Source organism: Saccopteryx leptura, chromosome 1 (genome assembly GCF_036850995.1).
Source record: "Saccopteryx leptura isolate mSacLep1 chromosome 1, mSacLep1_pri_phased_curated, whole genome shotgun sequence".
Lineage (NCBI taxonomy): Eukaryota > Metazoa > Chordata > Mammalia > Chiroptera > Emballonuridae > Saccopteryx > Saccopteryx leptura.
In genome coordinates, this window is record NC_089503.1 from 19,967,504 (window position 1) to 19,991,426 (window position 23,923).

The 23,923-nt window shown below is 44.3% G+C and overlaps 1 protein-coding gene across 1 annotated transcript in view; it reads right to left on the minus strand.

Moving 5' to 3' along the window:
• Positions 1-23,923, minus strand: part of EXT2 (exostosin glycosyltransferase 2) — a 157,055-nt gene that overhangs the window by 34,534 nt on the left and 98,598 nt on the right. Inside the window, exons 9-10 of the mRNA XM_066362932.1 lie at positions 12,819-13,008; positions 2,492-2,658 (exon numbers count right to left, since the gene is read on the minus strand). Of these exons, the coding sequence (XP_066219029.1) occupies positions 2,492-2,658; positions 12,819-13,008 (357 nt within the window). The remainder of the gene's footprint in view (positions 1-2,491; positions 2,659-12,818; positions 13,009-23,923) is intronic.

Genomic DNA, 23,923 nt, shown 5'->3' on the forward strand with positions numbered 1-23,923 from the left:
GGGGTATGTATGGCTTCTTTCATGGTGTTTGCCTGGTGTAGAGTGGGCATAGTCAAAAAGGGTCACATCTGCAGGGCTGCCCTCTTCTCATTGGCAAAAGAAAGTGGATTTTACTTGTTTTTTTCTTTTAATTGTGCTTACAAATGTTATGATGTTCTCTAGCACTGAGGCAAGGTGGGGCGGGGCAGGGTGGGGTGGGGCGGGGCAGGGCAGGGCGGGGCGGGGCAGGGAAAAGAAGGGGGATTAAAACCCAAGGGAACTCGCTGTTGGAGCATCCCTCGAGTCCTGAGGCTCCTAGCCAGGCTGCCTTCTTTTTTCAGGAACAGATTGAAATATGCTTACTTGATCTTGTCCAGAATTGAAATTTCATCTACAACTTATTCATTATGTGACAGAATAATCAAGTAGAATTGTGACTAAATTAAAGAAGGAATTAATAATTATCCAGAGATGGATAGAATGACTATAGGGATTTGTTGTTTCCCGTTTGGGGGCACACAATGAGAGGTCTTCACATACATGAAGGATAGCTGCATCTTCTTCATGAAAGGGTCAAGTTGTCACCATTGCTTAGGGAAGCTCAGCTCCATGTGAAGGGTGTGTGCGGACAGGAGCAGCCAAAGGGGCGGGCTGTGCAGTCACTAAGCTGTGGTCTCGCGGCCCCCTGCGGCTCTGGGATGCCGGGGCTGAGACTCAGCAAGCAAAGACAGCACTCTGTCCCTCGTGGCTAGATCATTCTGAATGTTCCCTCTCTCCACAAAAACAGATACACAGGTACAGCTTGAAGCCACTGCAGGCAATGTAGAGAGAAGACCAGGCAGAAAAATTTGGTCTCTTTGCCATGAGTTGGCTAGAGAAACAAGTAGGTAATTTGCTTTTTAAAAAATAGGAAGGAGAGTATATGAAAAATCATCCAATACCCTAGATGTGATGATGTAAAAGACATCTCTATGAATGAAAAGAAATGCAAAAAGGTGAATGTGTGTTTGATTAGCTACTCTCATGCCTTTCACTGGCCAGTAGCTATAGTGACCAGGGGATCACACACCAGACGATCTCACGACAATTTCTTTTGGAACTAGATATATATACTGATATTTTTAAAAATCCAGCCCTGGCCGGTTGGCTCAGCGGTAGAGCGTCAGCCTGGCGTGCGGGGGACCCGGGTTCAATTCCCGGCCAGGGCACATAGGAGAAGCGCCCATTTGCTTCTCCACCCCCACCCCCTCCTTCCTTTCTGTCTCTCTCTTCCCCTCCCGCAGCCAAGGCTCCATTGGAGCAAAGATGGCCCGGGCGCTGGGGATGGCTCCTTGGCCTCTGCCCCAGGTGCTAGAGTGGCTCTGGTCGTGGCAAAGCGACGCCCGGAGGGGCAGAGCATCGCCCCCTGGTGGGCAGAGCCTCGCCCCTGGTGGGCGTGCCGGGTGGATCCCGGTTGGGCGCATGTGGGAGTCTGTCTGACTGTCTCTCCCCGTTTCCAGCTTCAGAAAAATACAAAAAAGAAAAAAAATAAAAATAAAAATCCGGGAAAACTTGAGCTTTTAATTTTTGGTGGTGATGGTAATAGGGGGATTCTGATTTCTTCCCCTTAAAATCTGCTTTAATTTAAGGGTTAGAAAATAAATTTCTATAATAAATATATATACCAAATATGTCTTCATTTAATAAAATTTCATGATTGCTTAGGACCTTAAATTCAACAGATCCCAAGTTAACTACAGAAGATGGCTACCTCTCCCTCAAAGGCAGGAGGACTGTCGGGGATAAATGTCACCACTTTTCCCCGAGCCAGCTGCAGCTAACTGATTTATACATGCTGTTCTGCTCAGGGCTGATCCCACCATTACACCCGGCCGCCATCATGCATCTCACGGACATCCTCCCTGACAGAGCTCATCAATTCCTGTTGCCTTTCACCAGGCCTCCGCTCTGGCACTTTCCCCTGGGGAGACCTTTACTGGTCTCCATACTTAACCCCTGAACCCTGCCTAATCCATCAGCCTCATCGAATGAACGGTGAGAGAGAATGTTTCTCCCTGCAGACAGCCAGCCAGCCTCCCCACTTACAACTCAGAAAGAAAGCCATCAACCGAGTCTGCTTTCTCTTTGTCAGTGTCGCCAGCTTCTTCACTAACTGATGTTTTTATTGTTGCAGGGCCCAGCTGCTTGAGTCAGGGGAAGCACCATTCAAAAGGAGACATCAATTAAGTGCTTGTTAAATGCTGAGATACTCTTTTGAAAATGTCCCCAGGGACTCTCCTTGGGGGTTCCTAAAACTGGTAGAGGGCACGTTTTCACTTCAGAACTCTGGTACGGGGTCTCCCCAAAGTTTTAAAGAACAGCTTCATAACCCACTGTCCCAGGCATAGCTTTTGGGCTCTACCAGAACTTCAAATTATGACTTTAGAGAATGAAATACTCTTTAATAGGAAAAACAAGCAAAAATAGGCAATCAATATTAAATATGTAAATATGCTGTTTAAGACCTCCTTACCTCATAACCAAATTGCAGCTCATCAGAGGTCAGCATGATGATATCATCATCAATAGCCAGGACAGCCTCCGTCTCAATTTCATCATAAGGGAAGAAACGGTTACTCAACTTGTTTTCAGCTGTCCTCACAACTTTTAACGGAACCCGGATTTTGGGCCAGAGTGACTCTGGAAAAAGAAAAAACAAGGTATTTATCCCCAATAAAATGGGGAAAGCATCATGTCACTAATGAGTTGGAAAAATCAATTAATTCCACAGATACAAGCGTGAAGGCAATTCTCAAAAATCCAGTTTTATATATTATAAATCTGTCTATCCTAATTCTCATTACTGTCTTAAGTGGAATGCGTAATTGGCTTCTACTCACAACTGAGACAGGAAAGCAAAATGACTTGACCAAGATCACAATGGTAAGAAGAAAAATCAAGTGTGGACTGCCTCTTTCTCAGGCTCACAGTTCTTATATCAGAACTAGAAAGCCCGGCGGTCATACGAAATGACCGCTGTTCTAGATATTAGAAATTGTAATTAAAATGATTTGTGCAAAGGTGTCTGCTAATTCAAACTGAATTACCCAGGGCAGGCGGCGAGGATGCCCCTTTGCTTAGTGCCCCACGGGGTTTCCCCCTTCTACTTGCTTAATTGCTTAAAGTAGAGTGCAATGAAGGAAACCACTGGCGGTACATTTCTTAAGAGCCACCGCTAGCTCAATAAATAAAGGTGATTTAAATAATAAAATGTTAATTCACATGTCAAAGATCTCTTTGTACACAACATTTCTTGTGTAGATCTTTCCATCATTTTTAAGCTCGCCTTGCAGAGGACCATCAATTATTTTTAATTTTACGTCTGTTCTTTCACGAACTCTTGAACAGGCAACATAAAGTTGACCGTGTCCAAATGCAGGCTCAGGTAAAAAAAATGCCAACACACTTAAGCGTTTGGCCCTGAGACTTATTGATGGTCATAGCAAAGGCAAGTTTTACAGGAAATTGTCTACGTCTCAATTGAAACGGCAACCCTGTTTGAGATGGTGCCAAATCAATTCTTGGAATGACATGTATTTCACCTTTAGAGGAGCCAGTCAAAGACTTAGCTATTATGACATTATTTTTCAATTGGAGAACCTCTAGTCTTGTACCATTGCAAAGACCCCTTCTGTTTGTTTGTTTGTTTGTTTGTTTTTACAGAGACAGAGAGTGAGTCAGAGAGAGGGACAGACAGACAGGAATGGAGAGAGATGAGAAGCATCAATCATTAGTTTTTCATTGCGCGTTGCAACACCTTAGTTGTTCATTGATTGCTTTCTCATACGTGCCTTGACTGCAGGCCTTCAGCAGACTGAGTAGCCCCTTGTTGGAGCCAGCGACCTTGGGTCCAAGCTGGTGGGCTTTTGCTCAAACCAGATGAGCCCGTGCTCAAGCTGGCAACCTCGGACTCGAACCTGGGTCTTCTGCATCCCAGTCTGACGCTCTTTCCACTGCGCCACTGCCTGGTCAGGCGAAAGACCCCTTCTGGTGTTAAGATTTCTTAATAGCATAATAATTGCTTTAACCTCAATTTGTGAGGTGGCATGCCAGAAGGCAGGACTATTTGAATGCCGTGGCAACTTCACCCCATTGGCTAGTACAGTTATGCAAGCAACCAATAAGCTATCGGCGACAAACAGACACTTAAGCTGCATATAATAAAGATGCTACCACCTCTGCAAAATACTTTTAGGTAGGCACACCTCAAAACTTGCCTGTAGCTCTGCTAGGAAATCCAATGCAAGTGCTAAAGACATCTGCCACAACGTGCCCACCTCCAAAACGCAACCACAAACAGCTATCAAGGCTGTGAAAACACGCCCCTCGCCAAGCTGTTTCACTGAATGAGTACAGTTTCCGTAACTTAGCACTTTATCCCTTCAACAGCCCCTCCCCCATGGTTTACTGGCTTTAGTTTCTCATCATGTCCAATTTACAGAGTAAATATCAAATTTCTAGGTCCAATTATGTGGGATTTTCAAGTATAGTAGTGAAACACCAACCCATGACTTGCATTACATTTCCCCCATTCTACTTCGAAATGATTGAAGCAATCCAACCGCAGGTTCCTTATTTTAATACGCTGCATTTAGCGTAGCATGAAATTAATACTTCTTGGTATAGTACCCATGACTACACACCCCAGGGACCTTTACAGAGGGCAGTTTGTTCTTCACACATCTGTCAAGTGAGAATAGGAAAGCTAGGTATCATACTACTTTCAAAAAGTCCATCACATAATTGTGGATGATCCAGTTTTTGTGGGTCCTGGAGCCCCAAAATGCCCATGGCCACTCCAAAGTCACTACACTGAAGAGAAGTATGACAGAGGGAAAGTCAGAAAGGGAAAAGGCTGTCTGAACTGACTAAAGATAAAGTAACGTACTTCTGTGTATATTAACAGTAAATCCACGTACCACACTGTTGAGGCATTGCCAGGGTCTTGGAAGGAGCCTGTGCAAGTGAGAGGCCCTGTAATTAAGGACGACATTCAGTCTTAAATAAGCACAGAGCCTAAAAAAGTGGTCAACTCCAAAAGAAGCATGCTTGGAGAAGAACTGGACACCAAAAATGATCCTATGGACCACTGTCTTTTAATCAACAACAATGGTTACTTATAGTTTCATTCTTGGCACAGAATTACACAATCAATAACTAACTTTGGAATAAATGGATTGGCATAGGACCAAGAGACTGGAGATCTGGGCTCTGTATTACCTATGGGCTCTAAGGCAAGTCTCTTCTTTTGAGGGTAAGAATAAGCAGAGACAGAGAAGGGGACCTTTATTAGGCAACTGGCATGTGCCAGACTCTTTAGAGATGTAATGTCATTCGAGCTGACAACCCTATGTGGCAGAAACAAGGCTCATAGAGGCTAAGAGCTAACCTCTTGGCTGGGGTTACAGAGCTAACAAATGATAAAGCTAGTATTTGCATATAAGTCTGTTTAGCATCAAAGATCAAATGGAACCTGTACCATCTATCGCAGCTTGAAAATCTCATGTTTCTCTAGATCTGGAACAAAACAATAAAGTTTAATAATTTTCTCCAGCAATCATACTTATTCTTGTTTGCCTCCTACTTCCTCTTCTGGATAAATAAAACTGCTGTGAAAATCTACTGTCCAAATCCTTATAAAACATGAATTAGCTGTAATGTCTAAAATGAAGATTACAGCCCTATCTACTAGACCAGTGGTTCTCAAACTTTGTAGAGTCAGGATTTCTTTGTGCTCTTAAAAACTGTTGAGAACCCCAAAGAGGTTTGTTTATGTGGGACACACACATGATTTATTGGATTAGAAATTAAAACTGAAGTAATTTTAAAACACAAGAATACACAAGCACACATTCCATTAGCCATGAGAGTAACGATGTCACCCTATGTTATGCAGCCTCTGGAAGACGCTGCTGCCCACTTGTGAAAGAATAAGAGTAGGAAGGGAGGTGACTTAGTACTATTATGAAAATAATTTCAATCTCACAGGCCCCCTGAAAGGACCTCAAGGATGTCTAGGGGTCCCTGGACCACACTTTGAGAACCTCTGTGCTAGACTGTGGTCTGATTTGGGCATCACAATACAGGGAAGGAAAAGCGTTTGGGAGGAGTTATGAGGAGAGTGCAGGCACCTGAAGCCAGGATTCCACAGAATGCCTAGAGAAACCAGTGTGCCCACTGTCAATGCACTGCCCCTCAGCTCAGTCTCAGCCTCCGCCGCTCCGTCAGAGACGCTGGAGCTCAGGCCTGTGGACATTTCCCTTGCCAGCCAGCACCGTGCTAAGCTCTGTCAGCAGAGGCCGACGGAGGGACACTGCAGGAGAAACGGGGCCTTTCCTCCGGGTTCTGGGGTGCTTTCGTGCCTTCTTGCCTCTTCAGGACTAGGCCAGCAGATAGGCAGGCAGTGGCACTATCTCCAGCAAGCCTAAGGGGCACCCCAGGGGCAGCTGCCAGCAGGTCCTACAGACACACCAAGAGCAACTCAGCTGAGGTTCTGGCCATAGGTGGTTCCGAGTGAGCCCCACGGAAGCCTTCCCCAGTTCCCAGCCAGCTCACCACCACCCCCTGGGCAGCTTCCGGTTGAATCCCATGGGTATCCAAGGAGACAGCTGGTTCCTCGTTGGCCAGACCCGGCCTATGGCAGCTCAGCCAACTTCACCTTGCAGGGGGCTAGTCTGTATCTTAGACCTAGTTAGAGAAGGGGAACTCTCAAATTTATTTCCTGTAATCACTGGAGTTGTTTTTACCTGGTAGTCACCCATCTCCTGTTACTAGTTAATAATTCTTTACATTAAATTTTTCCTGTTCAAGTTACTATGTGGTTTCTGTTTCCGCCCAGACCCTGACTAATACACTAGCGATATCAGAAAGGTTACCAGATGAAAATTACATTGTTCTCTATGGCCTCTAAAGTCAGAACCATGACCACCCTAGCTGGATGGCTCAGCTGGTTAGAGCATTGTCCCAAAGCGCTGAGGCTGCCGGTTTGATACTAGGTGAGGGCATATACAGAAGCAGATTGATGTTCTTGTCTCTCTCTTTCTTTCTCTTTCCTTTCCTCTCTCACTAAAATCAATGAATTAAAAAAAAAAGTCATAATCAACAGCTGGGTGAAAGTTACAGGACAACTGATTTAGACTCAAAATAGGTAAGAATTTTCTGATGGTTTGTCAAGATGGAATGAAATGCCTTCAGCAACATGATGTGCCCTTTTACTTGAAATGTACTAACTTAGGTCAGATTTCTACTAGGCATCAGATGAGAAATCAAACAAGATGCCTCTGAGGTCCAAGGATCACGTGAGGCAGTTGCAGACCACACAGATCACAGAAGAACAGTCTTTGGAACCAGCTTAAACCCATTACTAGCCATGTGATCTTGAACAACTCAGTCACTTTGAACCTGTTTCCTCAACTGTGAAGATGGAATAGTAACATCATCTTTCCATGAATGACTGTGAGAATCAACATGAATGCATTTAGCAGCACAGTATCCTTGAGAATTTGTGTCTATTCACAGAATCAAAGGATTTTTTTGAACTTTAGGCAGTGGTGGCAAGGTGATACATGTTAGATCTGGCATATTATTCTGACAATCCAGTGGCATGCCTCCAGCTGGTACCTTCTATGTCTACTGTACGATGAACAGAATCCCTGCCATTTCTAGGACTGATAAAATCTAACATCCTAATAAAGCAAAAGAACATGGAACTTTGCCATGGCAGTTTCACGGGGTGACAAACAGTTCCTCTTTTTGCAGTACATACAGGACACAGGCTGGCTGCTCTGGCTCAGTACAAACATCCCTCCACCCTAGACGGGCTCTGAACCTTCACGTGGTGGTGCGTATAGCTTGTTCAACCCACAGTTTTGCCCACACATAACTGAAGAATTAGTTATCCGAGACAATGTCCATAAAGAACAACTGGCCCCATAGAGTCTTTGAAGGGGAAGTGTTAGAGAGCAATGAAGGTCACAGAGGATGATGTGGGACGCAGATGGAAACGCAGAAGGAACCATGGCATTTCTGGAAATGTGGCGACATCTCCCTCTACCAACCTAGGCCTGTTAGCCAAAAACTTTGACAAAAGGAGTCTCCATCTTTGTGAACCATTGTAGCCATAAGACAAGACTCTAAACAGAATCCCCGGTTTCTTAGTTTCACATTTTTAAATAAAACAAGTCTCCAAGAAAGGGAATCACCATTATCTCAGGCGTTAGCATCCTTTCTGTGGAGGGAGGGCAGGGGTAAGGGGGCAGCAATCAAATAATAAGCATTATAATTACTCTCTGCCCTAAGCAGGTAATTCTGATATGAGATTTCTATTCTGTTTGTATAACCAAGACAAGCACATGAGGTAGGAAAGAAAAACAAGGGAGAAGAAGTTTTGTCCCCCTCCATTAGTATTTTCAAAACAACAGATTTACTTTTGTGCCTGTCTTTGAGTCCCTGACAAGGACCTAGTTCTTCTAGATCCTCCAAATCAGAGGACTGACACGGCACGAGGAGTTTCCGGCTGCCAACTGGTCACCTAAACAGACAGAGCGGCCCTTAGTGCAGAGGGTATGTGCTTTTGGTCCAGAGTGACCTGTGTTACTTCTGACTGTTATTTGCAGTGTTGTGATTCAGGCAAATTGTCAACTATCCGAATTTTATTCTTATAAAATGGGGATAGTAGTAGTTTCCTTGCAGCTTTTCCATAGGACTAGAGAGCTTACATATATGTAAGCACTTGGCACAGTTCCGATTCCCAGGATATAAAGGATTATACAATACATGGTTATAGTAATATCATATCATTATCTGCCCAAATGGATTCCTGTAAAGTCTTATAAACTTCTCTTCTCTACTGACAACTTGAAGAGGTGTAGACAGAAGAATATGGGTGACCCCTTAGGATACAGATGGAAACAGTGTCATAGCCAGAGTATTGAGGCTAATTCCACTGCTTAGCCAGGCAGGGCCTCTTTTTTTTCGTCTTTTTAAATTTTTTTAATTCATTTTAGAGAGGCGAAGGGGGAAGGAGCAGGAAGCATCAACTCCCACATGTGCCTTGACCAGGCAAGCCCAGGATTTCAAACCAGCGACCTCAGCATTCCAGGTCGAAGCTTTATCCGCTGTGCCACCACAGGCCAGGCCCAGGGTCTCTTTTCCCTTACTCCTTTAAATTCTAAATGGAACAGCAGGCCCTTGAGTCCTGTGCTTCATCCTGTGACTGTAGCTGGCAAAACAGAAATGTCATCTTCCATTCACACTAGAAAGAAGTCTGAAAAATAGAATTTTCAAACACACTAAATTTATGAAAAACAAACAGCTGAGCCATAACTTCACAGTTACGAACTTTAGTTCATCCAGCTCAAAGGAGAAAAAGAACGCCTTGTGTTAAGGATTTTTTTAAAAACATGTATTGATTAATGGTTTTCTCCACGTTAGATGCCAAGAGAGATGTCATCAAAGATTTTTCTCCAATTGGCAAAGAAACCACAAAATACTCAGGCTGACTGACAATGACCCCAATCCCATCCTGGCAATCACTGTCACAAACACAACCTGATCCACACAGTAAATGAGATTATCTCCATACAAACCTTGAGCTCACTTTAGAATGCTTGGGCTGCTTGGTGTCTATCTGTCCCAGGACCATAACTCCCACAGGTACAGAATTTAGCTCAAAAGGAAAGTAGCCGCTGCTTCTGCTTCCTTGTTGCCTCTTCTGAGTTGACCGTCCTGACAGGCTCAGCCAGTGCCATCCTGCCTACTAAGAACTATGAAACTTGCAAGGGTAAAGCTCGGAGCTTCTGAGATCAATTTAAATTTAAAACTGAAATCAGGGCCCTGGCTAGTTGGCTCAGCGGTCAAGTGTCAGCCCAGCATGTGGTTTAATTCCTGGTCAGGGCACGTAGGAGAAGTGACCATCTGCTTTTCCACCTCTTCCCCTCCCTCTTCTCTCCCTCTCTCCCTCTCTCTCTCTCTCCCTCTCTCCCTCTCCCTCCCTTCCTCCCTCCCCCCCTTCCTCCCTCCTCTTCCCATAGCCATGGCTTGATTGGTTTAAGTGTATTGGCCCCAGGTGCTGAGGATGGCTCAGCCTCCACCCCTGGTGCTAAAAATAGCTCGGTTGTGAATATGGCCCCAGATGGGTAGAGCACCAGCCCCAGATGGGAGTTGCCAGGTGGATCCCGGTTGGGGTGCATGCGAGAGTCTGTCTATCTCCCTTCTCACTTGGAGAAGAATAAGAAAAAAAAACTGAAATCACTTAAAAAAGAAAGCTGAGGTCACCCTATCTGAAATGGACAATATAAGAGCATACTTCACAGACTGAGGCCAGGGGCCAACCCAAATAACTTGAGCATCCATCAAGTATGGAAACTGAGGAGCTGGCGAGGAGACAGGCAGTGGCTTGCCTCTTCTTGCTGACAGGGCTCAAAACCAACGTGACGAAAGCTCACTGGAAATTTCTATTGCCTAGTCTAAGTATTTACTTAAACTTCAAACCAAGCAATTTAGACTCAAATATAACCAAAAAGAAAAAATATTTGGTTGGATTAGAAAGTAAAAAAAAAGAGGGGGGGGGGGGAGGATTTCTGCCTACACTAATTCTCTCAGCAGCAGACATGTTAACCACAATATTTATTTTAGTAAATGTAGAGAAAGTGAAAAACATCACTTTTGCCTCTAATATTTCAAAGCCTTGGACTTGCTTTTTAAAAAACATATATGTTACTAATGCCGTACATGAAAAATCAGATGCCTCCGCTGGCATTAGAGCCAGAGCTGACAGCCCCGTTTACCAACTGAACAAACACCCAACAGAAGATTACACAGGGTTCACGTTCTCCCCAAACAAGCACATTCCGGGGCCAGAGCCCGCACCTAAAACCACTGTTAGAAACAGGCTGGTCTGCTCTCTAAATGTGTCAAAATTAGGGCCTCAGCAGTTGAGGGCTTTCTTTCCTCCCTGGAGCCAAAATATCTCAAAAAAATAAACCAGACTCTAGGTCATAAAATTAACCACTACATTTTAGTAGGGTCTACCAGAAATTAAAACTGAAAACCCTGCTCCAAAACCTGGGTTTACATTTAGTTATGTCAATGTGGGGCTTGGACCAAGAAAGAAGAGAAAGGTTTCCCTTTTGCGCACTTTACAATGATACATGCCCAAAAGAAGGGACTCAAATTCACCACGAGTCATTCACCAAAGTGGCTAGCCAAGCTTTCTGAGGAGGAGAAGCCTCCTTCGCACTGAGCACCAGACTCTGCGCTCTGTCCCCCGCCCCAGGGTGGGGGTGGAGGGTGGGAGCTGAGATGCTCTCTGAGAGCTGCTGGTCTCTGAGCAGGAGCAAATGCACGGCTGTGGAGGCAGCAGGATAACGTGCTTTCTGCAGCAGCTGCGGGTCCTACAACAGGACCCCCCTTGATAAATGAGGACTGCTCAGCAATGCAGCGCCAGCCCATCCCCCCACCTGGGGGAGAGGGGACCGGGAGGATGGACCCAAGCGCACTGTTAGAGGTCCCCCTTCTGTCTTCTCTACCTTGTCCTGCCTGTCAGTCTCTTCCTCCCTCCTTAGAGGACGCCAGCACCTTCCCTTTCTCTCTCCACCGAGAACTGAACACAATGAAATTAGATGTGAAGAAGAAAACTTGACATAAAAAGATAATTTTTAAAAAAGCAGCATGATTCAGACCTAATACCAGACAGACCTTTATTTAAAATGCTATTCTGTTTACTCACACCCCATGGCTCTCTAAACCTACAAAGGAAGTACATGATTCTCTCAGAACACAGATTCTTCCACTGAGTGACAAGTTATAAATGTCTCAGGAGGAACTGAAGAATTTTCTTGAAGCAATTTCTGATTTGCCTGACAGACAGAAATATGGTCTTCTTCCAGCCTAGACGGCAGATCTATTACTGAAGTTTCCAGGGCTGCCTATGCCGACTTCAGTACAACCAATTAAAAGGGAATAGCCATAAAAAGTGCAGATACTACTGTCAGGCAATAAACTAGACCTTATCGGTGATAGTGGTGCACATTACAAACTTCAAACTCATTCCTTGCTCTAATCCATCAGAAACTTCCTGGCTTTAATAGGCTATAAAGGGCAGAAGCTTTGAAGTCCCCGGGATTAGGATCAGTAATAGACGGACTGAATGAGAAACTAAATGCAGGTGGAACATACTCTGTGCATTCTGAATTAAAAACAAATCCAATTAATCAAATAGTCTCCAACCCTCGCTGCCAGCCAGGAGATTGCAAGGGTGGTCAAGGAGAGGTACAAGGTGGTTAAGGATGAACCAATGGGAGCCTCCGGCAAGCGCTCACTGAAGGAGCTGATCCCACGTCTGGGAGAGCGCTTTGCTGACTTTCCCAATCAGAGGTGAGGCCATCCTTTTTTGTGAAGAGCACAGTATCAGAGAGCGGAGATAAGGAAGGAGAAAACTAATGCCTTTTAAACTCCGTTTCCATGTAAACAAATCAGCTGAGAGGCTGGGGGAAGCCGGAGTCTGTTTTCCCAAGGCTGATGGCCTTTGATCCTGCTGATGCCTAAGCCCTCAAACACTTGTGGCTACAGAACACGCCATAGGTTTGAAGTTAAAGGGGCCACCCCAGAACAAGAATGAAATGACTGATAAAAGTAGGCTCAGGCTGCCTCCGAAATGGCATTATTGCTGACAAAGCAGGAAAATTCATTCCAAGCAAAGGATGCAGATGGCTTGGCTGGCCATAATGGATCTAGCTGAGAGCAACACTGACACCCACACCAGCCCTTTCCCGAGCACACCATCTCCCCACACCTCTCACCTTCTGGAGGGCTTTTATTCTGGTTATTCCAGACGACCAGCAGTTTGGACAGACTGGGCACCTTGGACACTTCAGTGATGACCCGGAAGAGACTCTCCACTCGGTCGTAGGTGAGGACGATGGCAGTAAAACCTTGAGACTGTGGTGGTATCAGAGGGAGGAAGAGTGGGTTGCTCACACTACCCCACTTCTGCAAGAGAACAGATAAATGTGGGTCAGAGAAGGCTCTCGCAGCGACGGGGCTGATCTCTTTCCCAACACCGATAAGAGCGAACATGGGAAGTTTGATGGCTGTTACCATGACCAATTCAAGAGCTAAGCAACTGCTCAAAGTCTTCCCTTCCTCAAAATTCATATTAGCTCCTATAATTTGGTTTGGCTCTGACATCATTAAAAACAGAGCAGAGAATCTGTGCAGCCGGGGAGAGATTTCTAGTTAAACATGGCAGATTAAACCCATGCATTTATCTCTATTCCCTCCCCAAACCCACTAAAACGACAGTTAATAAATATGACAGACAAATTTACAGTGACAACAGAACGAGAGAAGGGAGAGCAGCTGATGAGCAGTATTAACACACTTCTGGAAGAGGCCAGGGAAGCGGCCACAGAGCAGGGAGTGAGCGCTGAAACTGAGTTCCTACAAAGGGGGAGCCAATAGGATTCCAGGTCGAACTGTTGGACCCCACAAAGGCTCAGCAATTAGACTCAGTGGGCACCTGTGAGGGTCAGAGGACAGGTAGGGCTGAAAGCGGAGGACTAGTTAGAAGCACATGTAAGGAGCAACGAGAGACCCAGACTCACGAACCCTCCCTTCTCCGAACCCCAACCCCCAGCCAGAACTCAACTCTTCTCCCCACCCTTGCTGGACAGGGGCAGTTTATTCTCTGAGGAAAATGAAGCTCCAGACACAGAAACACAGGCCCAGCTGAAAGGAAAATGCAGGTTAAAATAGCTCAATTGGTTAGAGCATCATCTGATACACCAAAGTTGTGGGTTCAATCCCCAGTCAGGGCACATAAAAGAACAGATCAATGTTTCTGTCTCTCTAGCTCTCTCCCTTATTATCTCTCTAAAATCAATCAATCAATATTTTAAAAAATCTGTATCCTGAATGACAAGCCCCGCAGCCTTCTTGCCCTGCGGTTCCCAGAACGCCAGCAGAGTGTGGCGAGCTCGCTGCTCTGCCGTCTTCCAGCCCAGCCTTCGGCAGCAAGCTTGCTCTCACACAGAGAACGTCCGACCAAGTGTTCGGTGCTTCCCTCTTAACCATGAACAGATCCTAGATCACACACATTTCAAGAGCATCTTCAGCACGAATGACAGAAACCAAACAAACTCACAGAAAAGCAGTAACTCAGAAGAAACAGACAACGGAAGCAGAAGGAAATGAGAACACCACCAACAATGATATCCTCAGAAAGAGATGATTTTTCACCCATGAAGTAAGAATAAATTGCTATTTGTATTTAAAAAGACCTACAGAGAACAGGAGAGAACTCTCAGATGTTAAAACTTGATAGCTTAAAACTATGTAAAAGGAAGAATTGAAAGATAAAGATGATAACATAGCCCCGCCTAGTGAACAAAGACAAGAGAAACAGGATAGAAAAGATGAGAAAGTCTGGGAGGTCCAACATCCACCTAATAGGAGGTTCCTAAAAGAAAGAAAAGCTACCACAGAACATGGAAGAAACAAAACTATCAAAGAAGTTAAATAAGTTCTTGGAACAAAAGATATGAGAGACACGAGCTTTCAACTTGAAAGGGGCGGGCCCAGTAAGTAATGAGCACATCAAATTAAAAAAAAGACAAACATTGAAACAAAACAATGAAACAAAACCCACAGGCATACGTATCAAAGCACAACACTTCTGAATACTGGAGATGAAGAATGTGAACAGACAAAATGTGGAGGCTAGGTGAGCAGCAAGTGAGTTCACTGTACAATTCTTACAACGGACAGCTCCACAGTTTGCAATTCTTTCAAAGAATGTTTAGAAAGTAATGAAAGCAATTCAATTTCTTTGCTATTATTAAAATGTTAACCAATTTTTAATGCAGCAGCAATGTAAGCAAAAGTATTTTTATACTGAGAAGAGAATAAGATTTTAAAACATTCTTACATTTTAAAATAGCTTCATTAAAATATATCTACTCATTTAAAGAATATAATGAGTTTTGGTATGTTATACAGTATATAAATTTTAAAAACTAGTAAAATATAACATGAACTTCTATTGTAACCATTTTTTAAGCACAATTCAGTGGCATTATTACATTCACATTCTATGTTGTCATGTGAAAAGCCCAGGACCTAACTTCATCTCTGCCAGAAGGTGGCTGAATATGAAATGCTTTCACTCCCTGAGCATCTTTCATAAGCTGGGATTCCCAAGGTTCCTTGTCAGCCTCATCCATATCACTGATGGACGCCCATCACCACGTATATGACAACAGCTGTTTGCCAGATGTAACAGTGTGGGGCAGGAAATGTACACAAACACATGGAATACACATGGGATGGGAACTCAGGAGGCTGCATGGTTTTCCTGGAGTCCTAATGTAATCAGGATATTAAAGCCAAAATGTCCACAACAGGCCATAATTAGAGTTCATAACAAAGAGACACACTAGGAAAGGTTATCTTCTTAATGCTGACTTTCTGTTTCCATGACATCAAACTTTGACATTAAGTTGTATCCTTAGGAAGGTGTCTGAATATTAGTATTTGTGTCTTAGCATCTGATTACATTTATAGGAACCCCTCTTAAGTTTTCTTCCTCAAATCTTATTCTTCAAATCTTCCTGACTTTTATGGAAACCGAAGCCAGTAAGTAGTCCTGTGCTTAAGTCACAATTAATCTCCAAGGTTCACCCTCTGCCATAACCATCCCAACCCACTCATCTATACTTGTGTTCAAAAACATCATCTAAGTGGAAAAGAAACAAAAAAATATTTTTTAAAGTGTGTAAAATAATTTAATTTGTGATGTTCAAACTGTCAAGATTTAGTGAGCACATACTTGCTGAGTATCAGGTACTATGCTTTACACGGAGTATCTCTTAGAGCCTTACAATATCCCCCAAGAAAAATACAGTCGTTATTCTCATTTTACAGATGATGAAACTATAGAATTAGAAATAGTGAATGATTGCCTAATCATGTTTTACCAATTAAAAGGGAGGGAGGGAGGGAGGGAGGGAGGGAGGGAGGGAGGGAGGGAGGGAAGGAAGGAAGGAAGGAAGGAAGGAAGGAAGGAAGGAAGGAAGGAAGGAAGGAAGGAAGGAAGGAAGGAAAAAGAAGGAAGGAAGGAAGGAGAGAGAGTAAATAATGTTCAAGGTTACATAACCTGTGAGTGACAGATGAGGAAACAGCCACGCCATCGACTCCAGAACACAGATGGTGGTGGTCCACGGCCCAGCCCCATGCCCTCCTACCATAACCATCCCAACCCACCCTCTGCCATAACCATCCGCTTTATCGACTTTGGAAACTGGAACTGTGGGTAACTCCAGAGTTCATTATTTCTAGCTCTTCCCTGAAACAGAAATGCTGCAAGTCTTTATCCTTGATAAACAAATCTGCACCAGTCCGCAAGAGGCTACCACAACCATGGTTTTGGAGAGATATGGAATACAAACACACCAACTATGTATCAGTGACACAAGGAAGTACATAAATTGAAAAAGGTAAACACACCTCTGACACAGAGGAAAAACTATTAAAACACCAACAAAATAAGGTCTGTTTTTTGAGAGAAGCAGGGAATGCCAGCACACTCAAATGCCTTTGTGACGTTAAAAAAAGAGAATTCCCTGAGAGAGGAAAAGCTTGGCTTCAGAAATATGGAGGCGCCCCTTGAAAGGCAGCCCAGCCCAGACTGCAGGGCCCTGGCAGGCCGAGGCACCAGTCTCTGGCGTGACAGCTGAGCCTGTCTCCTTCTGTCCGCCAGCTCCCTTCAGGAAGTGGCGGGGTATGGGGGGGAGAGAGGAAGAAGGGGCGTGTGGGAAGCAGACAGTAACTCGTCCTGGTGCTCAATTTTTCCACACTGCTCACTGCATACCAAATAGGGCTTGAAAACAGGAGCAGCCGCAGAAGGCCACATACTGAGGAGACAGAGTGTGTCAAGGATTGAAATCTTGGCAACACACCTCCACCAGTACAAGCACTGAGATGAACGTGGGGGCAGCATACAAGCTACTGAGAGTCTATTTGCTATGATACGCCCGTTGCTTTACTGCAGGAGAAACGCCGCGTTGACACAAAGGGCTTCATAGAGTGAGTCGCATGCTCAGAGTGTTTTGGAATCACGAGTCCTTAACCTGCAGCCAGGTGCCTTCCCTTAAGCCAGCAGCATGACCTGGGCCATGCACTTCGCCTCTCCTGCAACTCAGCTTCCGTATCTAGAAAATCATACTACTACCAGTTTTCTAGATAGCACCACTTGGCATAATGATAATTCCTTAATTATTATCACTTCTTAATGATTATTTGACAACCCAGAGGTTGTTAATAAAAGTAAACAGGCACATGACCAGTGGTGGCGCAGAGGATAAAGCATCGACCTGCAATGCTGAGGTCGCAGGTTCAAAACCCCAGACTTGCCTGGTCAAGGCGCATATGGAAGTTGATGATACTTCCTGCTCCTCCCCCCTTCTCTCTCTCTCCCTCTCTCTCTCTCTCTCTCTCTCTCGCTTCTCTCTTCTCTTTAAAATAAATAAATTTTAAAAATCTTAAAGGAACAAATAAAATTGTTAAAAAAAAAAGTAAACAGGCATAGCTGTAAAGTACCTGACCATGGACACGCACGCGATAAACAACAGCCAGTGGCCGATCTCGGGCGGGTGAGTTTCTCTGGGCTTTCTTCCTGCAAGTCTCAGAGCGGGCTGGGCAGCAGCCTCAGCAACCGTGCGGTCTCTTCCAGCTCTGAGAATCTGAAGTGAAATCCTTCACGGCCTTTCGTTACAGTGCTTTAGGGTCCCAGTGTTCCTGGCTCTCCACCTCTGCTTCTTCTCCTCCAAATGCACTGTTTATTTACAATTTTCCTTCCTACTCTTGATATTTTAACTATCTTGAAAGCGCCATGAAAGCAGGAGCCATAAGCACTGCAACAGCCAGCACCCGACACAGTGCCCAGCACTGCTCTGTAAAAACATGTTTAAAGTTACTAAGCTAAACCCAAATGACCGAGGTCATCCATTCTGTCCTCTTCTGCGTGGATGTGAGCAGCTGATGTACACTTACATGAGCGACATCATGAATTCTGAAATGATTTCCAACCCAGTTCATTCATTTGAAAGCACTTACCAAGAATCTTACTGTGCTAAGTATTCTAAAGAAGTGTAGGACTAGGATATTTACCAGTGTGCATCTGGACCCCTGCAGTCACTAGTGCTGTAACGTGTAAAGCTACTTCGAGTCAGTTTCCTCATCTATAACACGGGAAGCGACAGTACCTACCTCCCAGGGTGAGGATGACTAAATGTGATTATGAACCAATGCACTTAGCAGAGGATTCAACACAGAATTCTGTGAATGGCAGTGTAAAACAATCACAGAAAATCTTCCAGCACTCTCCAATTTGTTCTCTTCTTGGCTGCTACAACAGGGGATTAGCCACCCAGCCATCATTCCTCCCAATACTATTTCTGGTACTCATGCATTCAGGCAACATCTCAACATCTCCTGAGCACATACTATAAGCCTAGAATAGTTCTTTTTTTAAATTTTTTTTTACTTATTCATTTTTAGAGAGGAGAGACAGAGAGGGGGGGGGGGCGGAGACAGAGAGAGAGAAGGGGGGAGGAGCTGGAAGCATCAACTCCCATATGTGCCTTGACCTGGCAAGCCCAGGGTTTTGAACCGGCGACCTCAGCATTTCCAGGTCGACGCTTTATCCACTGCACCACCACAGGTCAGGCTACCTAGAATAGTTCAAATGCAGGGATAAACAAACTCCTTCCCTTCAGTTGTTCATAACCCAGTGGGGAAGACAGCCTGGTAGAAAGATAAATTACAAAGAACAAGTACTAAAAGCGAGGTATTAAAGTCCCATGGGGACATAAAGGTCTCCACCGGGGGAACCCTTGAGTCTAAGGATAAGCAGGAGAGTGCTGGCCAAGGAAGTTGGAAGGCAAACAGGGCAGCAGTGCTAAGATCTGCTTGCAGGACAGGGAAGAGTCCACCAGGTTACAGCAGCCAGCCGGGAGTGGGCAGGGGGAGGGGGGAAGAGGGAAAGGAAAGGGAGGGGGAGGAGGGAGGACGGAGGGCAGAGGGGGCAGGGGGAGGGGGAAGAGGGAAAGGAAAGGGAGGGGGAGGGGGGAGGGGGGAGGGCAGAGGAGGCAGGGGGAGGGGGGAAGGGGAAGAGTAGACTTGACAGCAACTGAGTCAGGCAGGCTAAAGCCACATCATGAAAAGCCTTGTATGACAAAAGTTTATAAGTCACATGATTAGCTTTGGAAACTTTCTTTTCCCGAGTACTGTTTTACTGATAAATTAACACTGCTACCTTTACGTTCCATTTCAAAAGGTCAGAAATAAGAAATGCTGATCTGTAACTAAGCTTCTGTGCAATTGCTTTTTCCCTCCTCAAACAATCCCATTTGCCTTAGGAGCCCAGAGACGGCGTGGGGAAAGGCAGCTTTAATTGGGGGGTACGCCTTCACACAGACTCTCCGCTCGCTGGGGTAAGGTCAACAAACTAAGCCCCAGAGAAAAAAAGCCTCCTAGAGAAGGTATTTCAAAACGGCGTTTAGTCACCTCTGAAATACCTCTAAGACCTGACCCCCTGCTGGCTGACCAAAGAGAGTGTCTACAGTCTGGGACCTCTTGACCCCACTTTCTGCAGGAAATCAAGCAAATTTAAAACTCCGTAATTTACTCAAGACTCTGACTTCTGCCAGGGAAAAGGAAACAATACTGGCAATTAACTCTGTTCTGATTAAACTTCCATCACGGCAAGATGGGGCACAGACCCAGGTTCCCAGCAAGAGACCTAAAAAAAGGGCGAAGCCCATATAGTGCAGCGGCACCTTCAGAATGTGGGTTATCAATACACCTTTCAAACATACCTAATAAACTGTTCACCCAAAGATGGAAGGGGATACCAAGAGAAGCGTGTCTCACCCTGACAGTGCCAGCATTTAGCCAGAACACCTGGCGCATCTCTTGTCCACCCTTCGCTTCTCACTCCTACAACACATATCCATGGTAGAAGCCTCTATGAGAAATCCAGGTTGGGAAACCGCAATCACATAGAAGTAATCCACAGTAGCCACGATAACTGTCAGGCCACAGTGCTAGCTTTAGGAAAGTTCTCCACACACAGGTGGGGTAGAAAACTGAGACTCACAAGTATAGATAAAAGTGAAGTGTTACCACGGAAAGGGGATGTGGGGGAGGGGGCGAAGGGGAAGGGTATAAAGAGGGACATATAGAAAGTGATCGAAAATTATATGACTTTGGGTGATGGGTATACAACATAATCAACAGTTCAAAAGCTATAGAAATGCTTACCTGAAACCTATGTACTTGTTAATCAATGTCACCCTGTTAAATTTAATTTTCTAAATAAAATTTAAAAAAAAGAAAAGTTCTTTCATATCGCTTACTAAGCCCTGCTGAACAAGCTAGTCATGAACAGACAAACTAGCAAGAGTGAGCTGAGGGTCAGGTTTTCAGGAGGCCCTGAAGGGAAGGCCCTAGGAGCCAGGCAAGGGGCTCTTCTCCTTTGAGAGAGACAGTCAAGCTCAAACAACTAGGCGTGTCTTTTGGCAATCTCACACAAAGCAAGCTGTCCAGGCCCTTCCTGCCATCCCCCTCTGCTTGCTTTTAGCGGAAAGGTCATGGTAGCCCTGTATGAGTCTAACCTAAGCCATCCTAGCCAAGGTTAGCCACCACACAAAAAGGTGGGGAGCAAAGGGCCTTTGCTAACTATTCTGAAAGCATTCTTGCTGAAATTGCTGGAGGATTATAAAATCAAGAGTGAGGAAAACCACATTCCATTACCGACTGAAAGACTCTTTGAGTCTATTCCAGACAGGAGAAATCAAGCTCAAAGCAAGATGATACAAACTTTCATTTCTATTACTTACCGTATCAGAGATTTTTTTAAAATGTCACTATGTATAACTTCATGTGACAAAAAGAGAATTAAACAGATGTTTGAGTCAACCCATATTAGATTTAAATAAAGGTATTTTGCCTGAGCAGAAAAGTGAGAAGGAAGAGAAGACAGGCCTGGTACACAGAAGCTTTTGAGACCCGGTAATGAGTAGCCTTACCTATCCCTACCTTGATGGAAAGGGCAGTTTCCTTGGTTGTTTTGAAGTTATCAACCCTTACCTCAATGTGGTTTCAATTATGAATTACCAGACTAAAAGGGGGGGAAAAGCTTTGATTTATTCTTTTTTGCTCCAATTATGCATGATGTGTTTCCACTGAAGACTTTGAAAAGTATTTCATCATGCCTCTCATCCTGAAGTGGTCAAAGGGCAAAAGCAAAAGGAGTTAACCCTTTCATTTTTCCTCTGGGTTCAAACAGACTCCCTATCAGTGGTGGTAAGGCAAGGCCTCTGAAGCACACAAAGCAACGAAAGGGTTAAGCATTAGCATCATATTACTAACGTGCATAAGGGTGGTGTCCCGTCCAAAACGGTGAGATGATATTTATGATAATGGTCACTGGGAGATCTGAAAGGGCGATCAGTAATGCGGCCCACGTTCCTTAACCATTAAGGCAACCTCAGTGCAGCCTCAGTGACTCGCACACAACACTCGAGCGCGCACTGACTCGGGAAACCAGAGAACTGCAAGACTGAACGATGTCTTTAGCAGGCTCGAGAGAGAAAAGATTCGGACAAGTCTGAAGCCTACTTGCTGCATGATGTCTTTAGTGCACTCCACCAACAAAAAATAACTGACTGGTCTGAAAAACGTAACACTGATGGCCGAATCTCACTGACTTTACATTCAACAGGCACGCGAATGATGACAAAATCAAAGGCTAGAAATACCTTTAGTGCTGCAGAGTCAACTAAGGGACAGAATAAATGATCAATTTAGAATTCCTACAATTTACTTACAGTAATCTGCTCATAAATAAGTTTTCTATATGGTGGAGTTGGAACGTATCTAACTACATCTGGGTGTACTGGAGTAGCAGGTACTGTGACTGTCTGACATCCAAAAGAGACCGAGCCGCAGGGACTAACTCAGGTTCCTCCGGGTGCATTTAAGATTTTTCTTTTTCTTTTTCTCCCTCTCCTCTGGAACCCTGAGGAGACACTGCTGAACTCTGTTCTTTGGTTCTCCCCATCACTCGGTCACTCCAGGACGCCTTCACATCTCTTTGTTTCATTGGGCTGCACTCTGAATAATTCTTTGGAATCGAATAATCTAATCTAATAATCTGCAGTCCTTGCAGGTGTGCTTCTGCTGGTTCTCACTCATGCTACCACCTTGTTTGATGGTCTTGTGGTTTGTAACAGTGAGCCACTCATTTTCCCTAGACACCTTGTAAAAATTATTTGTGACCCAGACTGAAGCAGAGATTCTCAAGACAGACAGGGTTTGGGTCTACTTCTGCTGGTCCCTGTCAACTCAGGGCTACTTTCAATGACACTCTCCTCTTAAGGTTTATTTGGACCACCCTGAGGTATGAATTTGGACCACAAACCATGTGAAGGGGGCTTATGGCTATAGTTCCCAACGCCTTGGTCAATACACATTTCCTTTTCTGTACTCTACAGTCTTTCAGTTCTCTGGCTTCACCCAGGAAGCTCTTGTTAGATCCTCCAACGCACGGGCTTGCAATCTTGCCCCGTCCCCTACTTCATACAGTTTTCAGGTAGACACTCCAGCTCCTCAAACTTGCAAATATGTCCACAGCAAAAACGGTTTTGGCTCTCACTCACCTACCAGGATACCTAGTTTCACTTGGTTTAGGGAATCAACAAATAAACCTCCATGCAAGCTTAGCAATAGGCTAAAACTGCTTCATTAATACTTCATTCAGCATTTTAATTGTTCAGTTGGGAAGGTCACTTAGCACATGTAATCTATCATAATGCCAGTGACAGAAGTCTTTCTATATTTACCCTGTCAATCTAATTATACACTATTGTGTTCCTTCTTTAATTCTGGGATCAAGGGTATACAAGATAAAAAACAATTATGAAAAAAACATGGCAGTAGATCATAATGGATGGAACGATGAACTGAGACATCTCTGCATTAAACAAATCACCATACTTCTCCAGACCTCCATTTTCTCATTTATAAAATAGGATATGGAGAGGTATATCTTAAAAATAAGTCAGTCTCATTTTCTTCATCTGTAAGAATGGAGCTAACAGAATACTATTCTTGGGGTTGTGAGGATTAAACAAAGAAAATATACAATAGAGCCTATCTGGGTATAAAAATGCCCTCCGGTAAATTCCAATTTCCACCTCCAGAGTCCCATCCAAATCTGAAACCTATGTCTCCATGGGATAAAGCACCAAACTAGCAGCTTTACATCAACCACATTTCATTCTTTATAGCACTACACCACTTACAAAATAGTTCCGCAAGTATTATTTCGTTAATATTTCATAATAACCCAGTGAAATAATACTCCCATTTTACAGATAAGGACACTGAACTTCAAAGAGATAAGAAAGCACGTGGTCAAGCAAATAGATAGCTTAAACTCAGCATTGAGTCCAAAATGTCCTTTTTTTTTTTCAGTGACCTTGACTGGTAATTGGAAATCGGTCACTCTGTTCTTCCCTAAACCCAGACCTACAGATGAGCAAACTGCTACAAAGAGAGGGTTAGTCAGTAACCTCAGGTGCCTCGGATCATCACCAGAAAGAAGGGCTTAAAACTCGCAGTTCAGGAATTTCTGAGCTATAGTTAGCTTACTGAAGACTCACAGGTTAAACCCATCTGAATGCCTCTCTGAAATTTCCAGTTATTATCTGAGGTTCAGCTACTTAACTTTTCTTCTTTATATAGCACTGAAATTCACATTTGGCTCAATGCCCACCCTTCTTCTGTAAAGCCAAACTACTGTCAAGAAGAGCAGGAAAGGTTGCCACTGATTGCTTTTCAGGTA